Here is a 17,009-nt window from a genome sequence, read left to right as displayed (position 1 = left end):
ACAGGCGTGAGCCACCGCGCCTGGCCGATCATGTGTATTCTTAACATGCCTTGTTAATAATTTGGCAACAGAAACCATCAATCCTATCTTCAGTATTTGGGGTGGGGCTTATTAATATTTTTCCTCCTTCCCTTTTGTTAGTTTTAGATCGGAGGCATCAGAGAGAAGTATAATTGAAGATAAATTTACATTGTTAGCACTTTTAATGTACTTTATACATAGTTTCTTTTTTTTTGAATTTCTGATGTTTTTTGACCCTTTCTTGTATCAAAGTATAATTGAAGATAAAATTACATTGTTAGTATTTTTAATGTACTTTATACCTAGTTTCTTTTTCTGAATTTCTGATGTTTTTTGACCCTTTCCTGTATCAAAGTATAACTGAAGATAAAATTACATTGTTAGCATTTTTAATGTACTTTATACATAGTTTCTTTTTTTGAATTTCTGATGAAGCTTTTTGACCCTTTCCTGTAGGTTCAGCCAATACTATCTTCTGTTCCAACAACAGAAGTGTCCACTGGTGTTAAGTTTCAGGTTGGCGATCTTGTGTGGTCCAAGGTGGGAACCTATCCTTGGTGGCCTTGTATGGTTTCAAGTGATCCCCAGCTTGAGGTTCATACCAAAATTAACACAAGAGGTAAGAAAAGGCATAAACAGATACTAAGTAAAAGGTTGGAAATAAAAGTGACTTTTAAATGTTGTATGTGAATATAAGAATACACACGTAATATATAATCTGATACAAAAATGTGCATATCTGTATCCGTTTTGTGGATTTTTTTTTTTTTTTTTTGAGACGGAGTTTTTGCTCTGTTGCCCAGGCTGGAGTGCAATGGCGCAATCTCAGCTCGCTGCAACCTCCGCCTCCTGGGTTCAAGTGATTCTCCTGCCTCGGCCTCTGGAGTAGGTGGGATTACAGGCATCCGCCACCATTCCTGGTTAGTTTTTGCATTTTTAATACAGATGAGGTTTCACCATGTTAGCCAGGATGGTCTTGAACTCTTGAACTCAGGGGATGCACCTGCCTCGGCCTCCCAAAGTGGTAGGATTACAGGCCTGAGCCACTGCATCCAGCCTCTGTATCAGGTTTTTAAAACCAGTGAAATACTGATAGTCATTTTAAATTGCAGAGTGCTTCTATGGCTAATGCAGTCCTTGTTTTCCTTATGACACCCTACATTTGCTAATAATTTGCTTACACTTGCTTTTTTTAAAGACCTTAATCTGACTGACAATATGACCTCATATTTCCTAAAGAAAGCATATGGACAAGTGATCAGATGTTTTATATGAGCTTAATAAGCATTTGGGCCAAGCCTTCTTTGAACATTTTTATTTCATCGTTGACTGCTATGGATAGTAATTTTTTACCCAGACAAAGTACTTTTCATCCTGGCAAATTTTGCAGGATGCTTTTTTTTTCCCTCTACACTCCATTCTTGAATCTGTAAATTTACTGGGGCATCCTTGTAAATTTGATATGACATGTAGCCTGAAGGTAGCTATATAATATAGAATCCTACCTTAGGAATGTTAATAAAATTAAGAAAGACAATTCTAACTTTTCTCTACTCTTTTTCTGGGATTTGACCAAAGAATTATGTGGAGTAGACTGCTGAGATTCTAGCATTTGAAATGAACTTGCTTAGTAGCCAAAGAAAGGTTTGAGCTTGGAACTTACTTCTGGGTGTTAACTTTGTGAATTGACTCTTGTCATGTGTAGAGTTCCTCATTGTCTGTGACAAGTTTGTACCTGTTTCTTTTTCTTTTACTTTAAACCATCTGTCTTGGTCCTCGTTCACTCTTCTGAGGAGAAAAAGTATCTGTTTATGTCTGGCAAGGCACATTTGTGATAGGATTAGCCATATCTGTGATTCTTGTGCTGCATAACCAAGAATCTCTCCCAGTATAGAAGGCCATCTGGCTCGACCATTTTTCGTCTTGTCAATGTGACCTGCGATTAAAGGTTAGGAGAGGGGATGTGTCAGTGAGGCAGAAGTGAAAAACCAACATTGTTGGGTGTCTGCTTTAGTGCAAGGTCCTGTGTTCAGTAGTTCTCTTACATATTTTCTTATACAATCTTCATAGCAGCAACACAATGAAGTAGGTACTATTATTATCCCATATTTTAAATAGGTAAACAGAATCTCAAAGAAATCTTAATTTCATAACCTCTCCTCCTAAACACTGCCTTATATTACAGGGAAAGCAGTTAAATTCACCCAGTCATCATTTACAGAGGTTGGAAGAGGCAGTCTTATTATAGTTCCTTCATTTATATAAGAAGTATATTGGACTAGTCGTCTCTGAAGTACCCTACCCCTCTAATAATCTATGGTTATATGAGTGGGAAAAGAAAAGACAACGATTTTCCAAGAAGACCATGCTTTCTTAAATAAAACAATTCATGTCCACATCTGGGCCTCCAGAACTCTCTAAGAAGTTACATCATGTCAGAACTCTGGATCTTCACTTCTCTCCCCTGAGGAAAGCATACTGTTGAGATTGTATAAAGAGTTTCATATTCAATTACTTTATGAAAACCTGCAGATTTCAGCTTTTTTCGAGATACAAATGAAAGCACAATTTATGTCTCATCTGTATTTCAAAGGAAGTATTTACATTTAGTTTTATTAATTAACCTAATATTGGCTGGGCAAGGTGCCTCATGCCTGTAATCCCAGCACTTTTTGGGAGGCCAAGGTGGGTGGATCACCTGAGGTTAGGAGTTCAAGACCAGCCTGGCCAATATGGTGAAACCCCATATCTACTGAAAATACAAAAATTAGCCAGGTGTTGTGGCGCATGCCTCTAAGGTCTCACTCAGGTGACTGAGACAAGAGAATCACTTGAACCCGGGAGGTGGAGGTTGCGGTTGCAGTGAGCCGAGATCCACCACTTCACTCCAGTCTGGGTGACAGAGTGAGATTTGGTCTCAAAAAAAAAAATCTAGCCTGGTACCCCCTAGGCAGCTTCCTACTTTAGTGCTGGAAAAACCGATTTTGTTTATATTACTACCAGAAGTCTGAAATTTTAGGTTAAGAAATGCATATATTTTAACGTATATATTTTAATAAAAATTTAAATTGTTCTATTTTTCTATAGTAGTTTTAAAAACTTTATTGAAATATAATTCTCATATCATAAAATTCACCTGTTTTTTCTGTTTGTTTGTTTTTGAGATGGATTGTTGCCCAGGCTGTTGTTGCCCAGGCTGTAGTGCAGTAGCACAATCTCAGCTCACTGCAACCTCCGCCTCCCAGGTTCAAGCGATTCTCCAGCCTCAGCCTCCTGAGTAGCTGAGATTACAGGCACCCACCACCAAGCCGACTAATTTTTTTTTTTTTTTTTTTGTATTTTTAGTAGAGACGGCGTTTCACTATGTTGGCCAGGCTGGTCTCAAACTCCTGACCTTGTGATCTGCCCGCCTCGGCCTCCCAAAGTGCTGGGATTAAAGGTGTGAGCCACTGCTCCTGGCCAATTCACCCTTTTAAAATGTACAATTCATTGATTTAAAAATCTGTACATTCACAGAATTGTGCAACCATCACCACAATCTATTTTAGAACATGTTCAGCAACCCCAAAAAATCCTGTATCCATTAGCAGTCACCCTCATTTCTACCCGCTAAGCAGCCAGTAACTACTTTCTGTCTCTGTAGACTCACCTATTCACTTACCATAATGTTTTTGAGATTCATCCATGTTTTAGCATGGTATCAGTGCTTTATTCCTTTTTATTGCCAAATAATATGCCATTTATGGCTATATAGTACAGTTTTAAATGCAGTAGTTTTCTGACAGTTTTTCTGAAAACCAAAAAACACAGCCTAAAAATTTTGTTAATTATGTTCCACAAATGATGCCTATTAAGCATTTTATGCTGATCATTATTTTTTTAATAGCACATATACTGCATGTATACATGGGAGATACCCAGAGAAATGAGTGAATCTCCTGTGTTGCTTTCTACCTAAGCAACTTTGTAAAATTTATCTTAATCATATATAGTAATCACTGGTTTCCATATTGTTATTAGTCAGTATTTTTATTAGATTCTTAGCATTGGAAAATGTATTTAACAGTTTTTCACACATAAAGATGTAATAATTATTTGTAAGAGCATGTTGAAAGATGTTTGGATCACAATTCTATTTTAAGTTGTATTTTATTATTTAGGACTCATTAAAAATTTAGCTCTTCAGTCAGAGACAGCTGTGCTTGTTTCTTGACTTTTCAGGTCTGTAGCTTCTTATTTCAGTCTTATTTCATAGTTTTCCAGGTATCAGGAAACAAAGTGCTAACAAATAGGCAAAATGTTTGTCTTGTTTCCTCTCTAGTAAATGATTTAATGGGGGAAGAAGTTGAAAATACAGATTAAAATGAAATTGTGTTATCTATAAATTTCAGCTTTTATGTTAAGTCCTTTGGAATTATCTGTTTATATCTGAAGAAATAACTCTGATGTTTGGAAACGTTATGTACTATGTTTTTTTTTAATCTGAATACCTGTACCCACTACCCTGTCCTTGAAATTCACTTATTAGTTTAGGTTATGTTTCTATTTTCCCCCCCAAAGACCATTTGGATTTCAGATAAATCTTCTTTGACTAATTATAATTAGATTTGTGCTTGGGTCTTTATTCTCAGATGAGATGATATGGAAGTCTGAGTCTACTGTTGCCCTTTTCTTCCTAATTACTTTGGGTTGTCTGAAAAGATCAGTTCCTGCATTTCTCCGTTGATCTAATACTTTTTCTCTAGAACAGTATTTTTCAGACTGTTTTTGGCAAAAGATCAGTTTTTTTTTTTACTTTTTTCAAATGTCTAGTCTACTATGGACTAATACCTCTGTAAAATACAACCAAACTTAATTATTTAAAAAAAAAGAATGCCCTTCCCCTGAAAAAACACCTAGTGCAAGATTCTTGATCATGTGTCTAGATATCATAACAATGTCAAATTGCTGTCGGAGTTTCTCAATGCCTACTCAACTTTACTTACTTTGTCACAGACTGGCTTGTTTGTCAAACCAATTTCAGAGTAGCATTGCCCTTAATCAGCAGTTCTCAGATGTTGTGGTCCCAGGACCCCTTTTACTCCTAAAACTTGAGGACTCAAAAAGGCTTTTGTTTACGTGGGTTATATCTAATGTTATTTAAATTTAGAAATTAAAGCTGAGATGCAGGCTCAGTGGCTCACGCCTGTAATTCTAACACTTTGGGAGGCTGAGGAGAGAGGATTGCTTGAGCCTAGGAGTTCAAGACCAGCCTGGGCAACATAGCAAGACCCCATCTCAGTTTAAAGAAAAAAAGAAATTAAAGCTGAGAAAATTTCAAAATATTTATTAATTTATTTAAAAATAAGAACCTATCATAGGCTGGGGCCAGTGGCTCATGCCTGTAATCTCAGCACTTTGGGAGGCTGAGGCAGGAGGATTACTTCAGGCCAAGCGTTTGAGACCAGCCTGAGCAACATAGTAAGACTCCCATCTCTACAAAAAAAAAGCAACAAAAAAATTTATTAATTAACTGAGCATGGTGGCATATGCCTGTAGTCTTACCTGCTCAATAGGCTAAGGCACAGGATTGCCTGAGCCCAGGAGTTTGATGCTGCAGTGAGCTAGGATCATGCCACTGCAGTCTGGCCTGGGCCATAGAGTGAGACCATGTCTCTAACAACAAGAACCCCTTACATGCTATCATTAATTATATTTTTATGAAAAATGACTATTTTGTTAAAAAGTTAATGAGAAGAATGTTGTTTTGTTTTGTTTTGTTTTGTTTTGAGACAGAGTCTTGCTCTGTCACCCAGGCTGGAGTGCAGTGGTGCAATCAATTATTTGTGGTGATTTTTACAGTAGCTATTAGTTCTATAACTGGTGGGTATTGGAACATATCTTTGGACAATCCAAACATACAAGTTTTAGTGGGAGTAATACTGAGGAACCTGGGTTAGATTCCCATTTTTGGCAAAGTAGATGTGAATGCTTATGTTCTGAAATGGTTAATAAGAATTTTTACTTACAGGTGCCCGAGAATATCATGTCCAGTTTTTTAGCAACCAGCCAGAGAGGGCGTGGGTTCATGAAAAACGGGTACGGGAGTATAAAGGTCATAAACAGTATGAAGAATTACTGGCTGAGGCAACCAAACAAGCCAGCAATCACTCTGAGAAACAAAAGGTAACTAACATGTTAATATTATTTACCTAGTATGGTTTTTAAAGAACTTAATAATTTAGAAGAATTTTTCATACTTGAATTCAGATAATTACTAGAATCCTTTTTTTAAACCCCTTTCAGCTGTTTTAATCATAATGGTAAATGACTAGTAAGTTTGTAAGTACACCAATGAGTTTTATATGTCATATAAACGACGTATAGTACTATTAAGAACTTTAGCTACCTGCTTAATATTGGATTCTATTGTGAGTTTCATTAATGTGCATAAGTGTACCAGATGCTAGTGAAATGTGGATTTTGCCAGGGATTTTTACTCTTTTTTCTATTTCAGCACGTTTCCATACTTTCTTTTCATTCTTATTTAACAAAATGGTTTTATGAAAGTAAAGTTTTAAAAATATTTAGTGAGTGCCTATTGTGAAACAGGTATGCTTTTAAGCATTTTACATATATTAACTCACTTATTATTCATAACAATCTATATGAGGTAGATACTATTATTCCCCTTTTTACAGGTGAAGAAACTGAGGCACAGAAAGCTTATGTAAGTGGTTCAACCGAGATCACACAAGTGATGGAATCAGGAAATACATTTGATGTGGTGGTGGATATTTTAGAATTTTGACATGAACTCTTGGTAATCTGGTTAAGATTTTAAACTCAACTAATTTTAGTGTGGGTCTCATGATTCAGAAATTTGTCATTTTTTACACTTGAAAAACTAAATTTTATCACAGAGAATTTTGATTAATTTTATGAGACTTATATTTTACAGATTTATATATCAGTATTTGACATATACTATCTCATAGTTTTATTAACTAATTTCTGGCTACATCAGTCTAGCCACCTGGATAATTCCTAATTGCTCTGGCCATCTCACACATCTTTATTCAAAGTATTTTTACCCCTCTTGCCAATCCAAAGTCTTCTGATCAACTCTGGACCTAGAGACCTATGGAAACTATAATTCAGGTCTACCTTTTTTCTCATCCATGCCTGTTCTCCTTTGTCTTGTTAACTTTCATTTGTTCCTTGAGGCTCTGTCCTTTCACTTCATTCTGTCCCTGCATGCATTGTGGTTCAAACTCTGCCAGTAGCTTTGTTGTGATCTCTGTAGCACCCCTGACTTGCCCTCTCCCCTAGATATGGGAGAGAATTGGGAGTTTCAGGGTATCATTTTTAATGTTAGTGTTTTATTATCCGCTGAAAATAACCATTTCTGTAATCATTGTTCTCTTTTCCCTCATTATCACTAGCTTTTTATGTATATGAGAGGAGAAGGATGTCTCCCTCTTGGGGACCTTGTCCAGCAGAGTGATCAGCAAAGGAAGGATATAAAAGAGAGTAGATCCTCATGTTATCGAATATCTATTTATCAGAATTATGGAGATAGAACATTCCACTTGTTTGACCAAAGAACCTGAAGATATTTATGTAGACCTGAAAAGATAACAGGATCACATGGGAAATACATATCAATTTTAAGGTACCTGTTAGAGTAAAGCATGTCTGATAATCTCTATCTTTTTTAAAGATTCGGAAACCCCGACCTCAGAGAGAACGTGCTCAGTGGGATATTGGCATTGCCCATGCAGAGAAAGCATTGAAAATGACTCGAGAAGAAAGAATAGAACAGTATACTTTTATCTATATTGATAAACAGCCTGAAGAGGCTTTATCCCAAGCAAAAAGGAATGTTGCCTCCAAAACCGAAGTTAAAAAAACCCGACGACCAAGATCTGTGCTGAATACTCAGCCAGAACAGACCAATGCAGGGGAGGTGGCCTCCTCACTCTCAAGTACTGAAATTCGGAGACATAGCCAGAGGCGGCACACAAGTGCGGAAGAGGAAGAGCCACCTCCTGTTAAAATAGCCTGGAAAACTGCGGCAGCAAGGAAATCCTTACCAGCTTCCATTACGATGCACAAAGGGAGCCTGGATTTGCAGAAGTGTAACATGTCTCCAGTTGTGAAAATTGAACAAGTGTTTGCTCTTCAGAATGCTACAGGGGATGGGAAATTTATCGATCAATTTGTTTATTCAACAAAGGTACCTCCTTTTTTCGTGGAGTTTTTTGGGGGATGGTATTTTAAAAGTGGTCAACCTTGGCATTTAAAACAATGACCTTGGCATAATTTAAATACCCTTTCTACCCACTGAATTTGAAACATACAGTCATTGTATTCTGTGGGCAAAAAAGATAGGCAAAAAGGCTATGTTTTTCTTCTTTTTTTCCCCCTTCTTTTGTGATTTTCCCATCTGTAGTAGATTAGTCTTGAGCTGTGCAGCCAAAATTGAGCTTAGCTCCCTAAAGTCGTGGAAAAAAAACCGGGCACTTTGCCTGTTTCTAGTTTGTGTAGTTAGCTTTTCTTAGTTGCAAAGTGTACTTCTTATTAAAATCATTTTTGTCAATTATATGAATTAACCATTGTTATAAAAACCACTGTAATAATTGTATCTGCTGACCTGTTTGGTTCCACCAGCAATTTTGTTAGATTCTTATTGGCTTGGGATATCTAACTGCCTTTCAGAGAATCCCAGAACTGTATTTGTTCTCTAACAATTAGTTGTGGCAATAACTTGGGTAATGGGGTAAAAACAGCCTCTACAAACTGTGTGCCTTCATCAGTTTGTCCTGGGCCTCCATTTAGGGCACTTATACTTTAGCTTGAAGACTTTAAAACTCTTCCATAATATTGGTAGGTATTTATTCCATGTACCTCTTCACTACCATCCCATCCCATCCCACTGTGTTGAGTTTGTGATTTTGATTTAGTTGCATTTCATTCATGTGTATTAAAGAATTCTATGCTTATTTTTTTCCTAATATAGTCATATGCAGATTAATTAGTTAAACACAGGTATGCTTAATTAGTAATACATCTTCCTAGAGAAATGTCAAGGGTGCTCTTTTAACCTGGTCTGCCCATAGGTTCAGCTGACTTCAGTTAAGGCCAAGCTACCTGCAAAAACTTGAACTGCAGTCCCCACTTGGTTCTCTTGATAGCAAATGAATATTTTTCATCTTTCAAATAGCAAATGAGTATGTTGCATCTTTTTTGAGTACAAATTGGCTTTATTCTTGGAGCTAGTTTTACTGCTTCTGAATGCACAAGTCAAACTTTGTCACTACCACCCCAAAGAATGCTATTTAAAGGAAATTCAAGATAAAACTGATCTTTTCAAAATGAAGTCTCTAAAAATACATGCATGTATGTATTTATATTTATTTTTTTCCTTTTTAAGAGATGAGGTCTTACTCTGTGGCCCAGGCTGGAGTGCAGTGTTCAATCATAGCTCACTGCAGCCCCAAGGGATCTTCTGCCTTGGCCTTCCAAAGCACTGAGATTACAGTCATGAGCCACTGTGCTGGACCTTTTAAAAATTTTTTGTAGAGACAGGGTGTCACTATGGTGCCCAGGCTGGTCTTGAACTCCTGGCCTCTAGCTGTTCTCCTGCCTCAGTCTCCCAAAGTGTTGAGATTACAGGCAGGAGCCACGGTGCCTGGCCAAAAAAATACATATATGTTTATAAATCACTTCTTTCCTTCTATTCCGTTGCATTAAAAATACCTAAAAGGAGACCTAAGTTAATTATACCTGCCTTCTTTCTGCTTCAGATTACTTATTGGGTCACATTTTGGTCACCATGAGTGACATATTTCTGTATCTAGGGATATTCTTGTCTCTTAAGACATACTGGCATTTTTTTCTGTGTAATAGAGCACTTTACCAAATGAAAATGACTAGAGTTCTCACTGTGATATGTATAAAGACCAGAAAATATTTTGTTTTTATAGAAAATTGAGTGATACAGGTGTATTTTTTAGTGACATTTATCACCTAGACTTAGACAAATACTCTACCTCATGGTGGCACACGCCTGTAGCCCCAGCTACTCGGGAGGCTGAGGCAGGAGAATTACTTGAACCTGGGAGGCAGAGGTTGCAGTGAGCCAAGATCACGCCACTGCACTCCAGCCCGGGTGACAGAGCCAGATTCCATCTTAAAAAAAATTTTTTTTGGCCAGGTGCGGTGGCTCACGCCTGTAATCCCAGCACTTTGGGAGGCCAAGGTGGGTAGATCACCTGAGGTCAAGAGTTCGAGACCAGCCTGGCCAACATGGTGAAACCTCATCTCTACTAAAAATACAAAAAAAAATTAGCAGGGCATGGTGGCACGCATCTGTATTCCCAGGTATTCAGGGAGGCTGAGGCAGGAGAATCACTTGAACCCAGGTGGTGGAGGTTGCAGTGAGCCAAGATCACACCATGCACTCCAGCCTGGGCGACAGAGGGAGACTTCTTCTCAAAAAAAAAAAAAAAAAAATTGTTTTTAATTAAAAAAAAAGTATCTTGATCACTTAATCAAATTGTTCTGATAAAGGCTAAGATTAATTGCAATCAAAGACCATATAAAACTTAAGCAAATTATGATCATTTTAAGCCATCTTTATAAGCCCATGATGCCACTTGCCTGGTAATCACCTGTTTTGTTGTTTTTTTCTTTTGCCTTATTTTAAAGGGAATTGGTAACAAAACAGAAATAAGTGTCAGGGGGCAAGACAGGCTTATAATTTCTGCACCAAACCAGAGAAATGAAAAGCCAACGCAGAGTGTGTCATCTCCTGAAGCAACATCTGGTTCTACAGGTTGGTATGAGTGAAGAGTATATATAGGTCCATTTTGAGAAATCCTTGTTGTGTTCTGCTATAATGTGGTAGCTGTGTTTCTAAGAAACTCTTAGTTATCAAAAGTAAATTATATTTAAAAATCAAATTATAAAAGCAGTTATTTTAATAGGAAAGTGGGTTAGGTAGGGGCTAGAGAACTTTATTCATAGCAAGTTATTTTTTGTACAAGAATTAAAATGATAGGGTTCTATAATTAAAAGTATATAGCTATAAAAATCTATATGTATCTGAGTAAATACATCATCGATTATCTCTCTTTGCATAATAACAGCTTTACTTTTCCCACTCTATTAGCACACACATACCATTTCCCCCTTTACCCCTGTTGGAAACAAACTGGCTGATGCCAAAGCTCTTGTCATTATTCCTAGGTGTGCTAGATACTAGTAACTGAGGGGCCTAGAGCCTAATTGTCCTAATGTAACCTGTTTTCTGATTAGCAGACACCATGAATTGAAAATCAAGCCATGTTTTTCTTGCTTAAAGGAGAAGTGACTGCATTCAGTAAGATTGTGCCTTTGGAATGTTTAACCTTTTTTTTTTTTTTTGAGACAGGGTCTCACTCTGCCACCCAGGCTGGAGTGCAGTGGCTCAATCTCGGTTCACTGCAACCTCCATCTCCCAGGTTCAAGCGAATCTCCTGCCTCAGCCTCCTGAGTAGCTGGGATTACAGGGGCATGCCAACACACCCAGCTACTTTTTTTATTTTTAGTAGAGACGAAGTTTCACCATGTTGGCCAGGCTAGTCTCCAACTCCTGACCTGATCTGCCTGCCTCAGCCTCCCAAAGTGCTGGGATTATAGGCGTGAGCCACCACGTCTGGCCTTTTTCTTTTGAGACAGGGTCTCACTCTGTCATGCAGAGTGGAGTACAATGGTACGATCATGGCTCACTGCAGCCTCGACCTCCCAGGCTCAGGTGATCCTCTCACCTCAGCCTCCTAGGTAGCTGGGACCACAGGTGTGTACCATGATACCTGGCTAAGTTTTTGTATTTTTTGCCATGTTGCCCAGGCTGGTCTCGAACCCCTGGATTCAAGCGATCTATCTGCCTCGGCCTCCCAATGTGCTGGGATTATAGGCGTGAGCCATCGCACCCAGCCAACATAATTTTTTTGATACTAACTTACTAAGGATTTTAGAGTTTTAATTGAATGTCTGGTGGGTTTGGTTTATGTAACAGTATTATATCAGTAGTATTTCTGTAATACTGCTTGCTTCATATAGCCATCAAGAAAAGAGTTAAGTATTAACTAGCTTGTTCATCTGGAATCTTAGTTTAGGAGAAAAGAGTTTGTTTCATTTTGTTCTTTAAAAATTTGTTTTGAATCTAAGAAGGACTATAGTAGAAAAAAAAAATAAACTATTTTCTGAACATACTTATAGACCCATATATGGGTTTGTTTGTTTGTTTTCCCACACTGACCAGCTGGGTGTCCTATGATTCAATTTGATTCTCACACTATCTCCCTGGTGTTAGTGTCCAATCCCTCAGGTGAAGGGCTCAACCCTATGAGACTGCCCCCACTTCAGATGTCAGTTGCAAGTCTGGGGCTTCAGAACTTCTGACTGACCAGCTATAAATTGGAGGTTCTCATGACCCCCTCCTTGGGTTTAGTCATTTGCTAGAGCAGCTCATAGAACTCAGACAAGCCCTTTCTTTACATTTACTGGTTCATGATAAAGGATATGGCAAAGGATACAGATGAACAGCCAGATGGAAGAGATGCACAAGGCAAGGTATATGGAAAGGGCTGTAAAGCTTCCATGCCCTCTCTGGCCATGCCACCCTACAGGCACCTTCGTGTGTTCAGCAACCTGGAATTTCTCCAAACCCTGTAGCTCAGGGATTTTTATGGAGGCTTTATCATGTAGGCATGACCAATTATTAACTCAGTCTTCAGCCCCACTCCCCTTCTCGGAAGATGGGGGGGGGTGGAGCTTAAAGCATCTAATCATAGCTTGGTTTTTCTAGTGACCAGCCCCCAACTAGGAATCCACCAAGAGTTGCCTCTTTAGAGCAGAAAACACTTATATTATGCAGGAAATTCCAAGTAGGAGCTCTGTGCCAGGAACCAGGGGCAGAGATCAAATATATGTTTCTTATCATATCACAATATCACAGTGACCAAGTAATTTTCTGGATGGATCAAAGTCTTAAGACCTGAAGTGGTAATCTTGAATCAGTAGTAACTCAGGCAAACCTGAGTGGCATAAAGTGTAAATATTTTTGTAAGGGAAATTTAAATAAGATTCTAATTATTATAACAGCAAAGTAAAAACAATCACTGTTCACAAAAGTACTTGGGCTAGCTTTCTTAAAAAGAAAATAATGGGAGCTGCAGGACAGGGAGAAGTAATGCCAGTGGAGATGGGGCACATGTTAGATGGGGCATTTTAAACAGCCTTTTTCAATATGGAATTGGGAAGGAAAGTTGAGTTAAAGAAAGGAGGGAGTGAATAGCAAAGTCCAGTACTACATTTGCAACTTGTATCATTTCAAAATACTTTATAAAAAGATGAACTTACAATGTCAAAGGAATGAATAGATGGACTTAGAAGATTTCACATTAGCCATAATTGAGAATGTTCCCTTCTTTGAATATTAAAAGAATCTTTTGGCCTCCACTTTCCATAATTAGTTATGTCAGTTTTGTTACCTCTTTACATTAAATGATTAGTAATTTGTCTGAATTTAAATGGGATACCTAGGAGGATCTTTATTTGAAATCAGCAGTTTCCTAAGGAGAAAGTAAATTCTTCCTATATTGGACTGATCTTAACGCAAATATTATGCTTTTATTTTGGATGGAGCTTGTTTTTCTTCTTCCTCTCAAAGTTACTGAACTTTTTTTTTTTTTTTTTTTTGAGACAGGGTCTTGCACCCAAGTTGAAGTGCAGTGGTGTGATCATAGCTCACTGTAACCTTAAACTTCTGGACTCCAGAGATCCTCCTACCTCAGCCTCCTAGAGTAGCTGAGACTACCAGTGCCTGCCACCATGCTTGGCTAATTTATTTTATTTTTATTTTTTGTAGAGATGGGGGTCTCACCTTGTTCCCCAGGCTGGTCTCGAACTCCTGGGTTCAAACGATCCTCCTGTCTTGCCCTCCTGAAGTGCTGGGATTACAGGCATGAGTCGCTGTGCCCAGCCTGAGCATTTTCTTTTTATATAGTATTTTCATTGTAAGATTTAATTTCTGCTGTGAATATTTCCTTTTTTTCTTTTTTAAGTGGAAGGTTATACTTCTTTATCTCTGGAAAAAGGCAGTGCTGTTTTTTGCTTAAGCAGGAACATAGAATTTAGGTTGTAAATTAAGATTGAAAACCTAATTTAGGGCCGGGCATGGTGGCTCACACCTGTAATCCCAGCAGTTTGGGAGGCCAAGGCAGGCAGATCACAAGGTCAGGAGTTTGAGACCAGCCTGGCCAACATGGTGAAACCCTGTCTCTACAAAGGTACAAGAAAAAAAACTTAGCTGGGCATGGTGGCACGTGCCTGTAATCCCAGCTACTCAGGAGGCTGAGGCAGGAGAATCGCTTGAACCCTGGAGGCGGAGGTTGCAGTGAGCCAAGATCGCGCCATTGCACGCCAGCCTGGGTGACAGGGAGAGACTCCGTCTCAAAAAAGAAAAGAACAGAACAGAACAGAAAAGAAAGGAAAAGAAAACTTAATTTAGGGACTGGTGCTCTAAAGCTTTGAGCTTGGTTGAAGTTTGGTTAACAGCTGTGGTTGATAAGCATACCTTGTCTTTTTAAGTGACCGTTTTGCTTTTTGTGAAAATGACTTCAGTAGTTGAAAAGTCAAAATAGAGACTTGTTCACCCTTCAGAAACCAATTGCATCATCTCAGCTGGTGTTAACTGCTTAAGGAAATTATTGAGCCTTTTCTTAGTAAATTTCAGGGATATATAAAATGTTTGGCACTGTCACATTTTTGTCGTTTGAAGAACTGTACTTGTATTCACACTAGATTTCAAAGCTATTTTCCAAACTCAGAAATGCTCACCTCCTCTTTCTTAGAACATGAACATAATACTCTTCAATGGTTTTAAATGTATATGTTCTTTGGGTAACTTTCAGAATAATTTTAAGAAATCATGTTGCTTTATCCTCTGTAAGACAGTAAATCAAATCTCATCTGCTCTTCATGGTGTGGTATATTACCCTCAACACAAGTAAATATTTTTTTGTTTGTTTTGAAGCAATTCCATTTTCATTTTTGCCCTCCCTAGTAGTACTTGAATATTGACACTTTAATACTAAAGTATGGATCTCTGGGATCCTCAGGTTGGTCTGGGAGGGTAGCATATCTGTTGTCTTAGTAAACATTTTCATCAGTGTAAGGAGAAGAGTGAGAGTAAAGAAAGGAGCCAACACCTTTATTTGTGATGACTATAAATCGATTAACCACAGCTCCAAAAACAATATATTATTATCAAACTACCCACTCCTTCCCAAAAACAAAACAAAGTAGTGGGATCCTTCATTTTGGCTTTGAACTAAAGTGAGGGAAGTCATTTATACATAGCCAAGAGCAATGAAACCAGAAAATATAAAAGTTATATGAAAGGCTTTATAGATAGAGCTTCTATCTGATTTTATAGGTCTTAGTGGCTTCTTCCTATGGCAAGCCAGAGGTGATTATGATTTAGGAAGGAATATGTAGGTGGTCCAGGCACTGAAAACATGGATAACAGCTGCACTGCAGGTGTCATTCTTCCTCAGGCTCACAGAATGAAATCATTCCTGACAGTGTTCTTTCAAGTTGTGTTCTTCAATTTCAGTTTTATCCTTTCCAAAAATGGGGTCCATGTGAGTTTTCTTCAATTTGCTTTTAAAGAATTGTACTCTTTAAAAATCTTAATAGTTTGTTTTACCATTTAACATGAAAAAGCTTGATAATTTGTTTCAACTAGTTTTCCACGACTAATTATTTCCAAAGTATAACAGATCCCTTGATAGTCAAATTAATGATTATTAGGTTTTGGTCACATTTTTTGCCTTCCCTGCTTTTCCTGCTTTTGTTATTAATAACAATAGCAAAACTTATATAAGTGCAAAAAGCACTGTTAACCATTTTATGTATAGAATTAATTAAACTCATTTGTTAAAATGCAGAATGTGTAGCACTGATTGAATTTTGAACCAATAATTTCTAACATCAGGTGGGTAATAAAGTTATTTTTATGCATCCTTCAGTCCCTTCATTCCCTAATTATATTTACCTAAAGATGTTTATGTGCCTTTAAAACTATGTCTCTGCTGTTTTAGTTTGACTTTTTAATTTTTAAAAAACCAATCCCCTTTTATTTGTATAATTTAGGACCCTTTGTGATTCCCAGTCTCAGCTCATCAGCCTTTACAATTTGATCTGTTAAATAATTTATATGCTCCTGAATATTTAGCAGCTTTTAATGATTTTAATTAAGATTCCAAAAGTACTGGGTAAGAAAAGCAAGGAATTTGGTCATATCTTAATTACATAGATGTCTAGGTATCCTTAAGTGAGTTTTTGTTTGTGTGTTTAAATCATTTCTTAGGCTCAGTAGAAAAGAAGCAACAGAGAAGATCAATTAGAACTCGTTCTGAATCAGAGAAATCCACTGAGGTTGTGCCAAAGAAGAAGATCAAAAAGGAGCAGGTTGGCTTCCTACCTGTAGAGAGTTAAAACATTGTATTTGTAAATGTTGTGGCTTACATTCCTGTCTTAAAAGAAAGAGAAACTTTCCCCCACACTGAGTTTCCTTTCTGGACTATCTTACGCCTCTGTCCTGGTGGGTTCCAGTGCTCAGTTTTAATACAGCCATCCCTGTGATTCTGCTTCAAGCATTTTCACAGAAAACAGGCTTCAGGAGATGGGAAGCCAGTGGTGCAAGACTTAAAAAATCCTTCACATTTATTTGGAAGTTTCTGTTATCAGCAAAATGATTTCATGTTTTTATGATTTTTATTTGGAACCATCATTGAGTTCCTTTATTTTTTTTTTTAATTTTGATTTTTGGTTTAAGCTGCTGGTATGTATTGTTTTTTATTTTTTAAACAAATCAATTTAATTTATATTCTTATATTTAAGAAGCAGATATTCATAGATGATCTGTTTTTTCTGTTAATATCGCAGATTTTTTG

The 17,009-nt window shown here is 37.5% G+C and overlaps 1 protein-coding gene across 6 annotated transcripts in view; it reads left to right on the top strand.

Moving 5' to 3' along the window:
• Window positions 1-17,009, top strand: part of NSD3 (nuclear receptor binding SET domain protein 3) — a 113,977-nt gene that overhangs the window by 45,569 nt on the left and 51,399 nt on the right. For all 6 annotated transcript variants that reach the window (XM_030817119.1, XM_030817118.1, XM_030817116.1 and 3 more), the window contains exons 4-8: window positions 478-640; window positions 6,032-6,186; window positions 7,724-8,239; window positions 10,714-10,840; window positions 16,424-16,524. In XM_030817119.1, coding sequence (XP_030672979.1) covers window positions 478-640; window positions 6,032-6,186; window positions 7,724-8,239; window positions 10,714-10,840; window positions 16,424-16,524 — 1,062 coding nt within the window. The remainder of the gene's footprint in view (window positions 1-477; window positions 641-6,031; window positions 6,187-7,723; window positions 8,240-10,713; window positions 10,841-16,423; window positions 16,525-17,009) is intronic.

The sequence above is a fragment of the Nomascus leucogenys genome, chromosome 8, assembly GCF_006542625.1.
Source record: "Nomascus leucogenys isolate Asia chromosome 8, Asia_NLE_v1, whole genome shotgun sequence".
NCBI classification, from domain to species: Eukaryota; Metazoa; Chordata; class Mammalia; order Primates; family Hylobatidae; genus Nomascus; species Nomascus leucogenys.
Note: the sequence above shows the minus strand (reverse complement) of the source record. Positions and strands in the feature narration are given on the sequence as shown.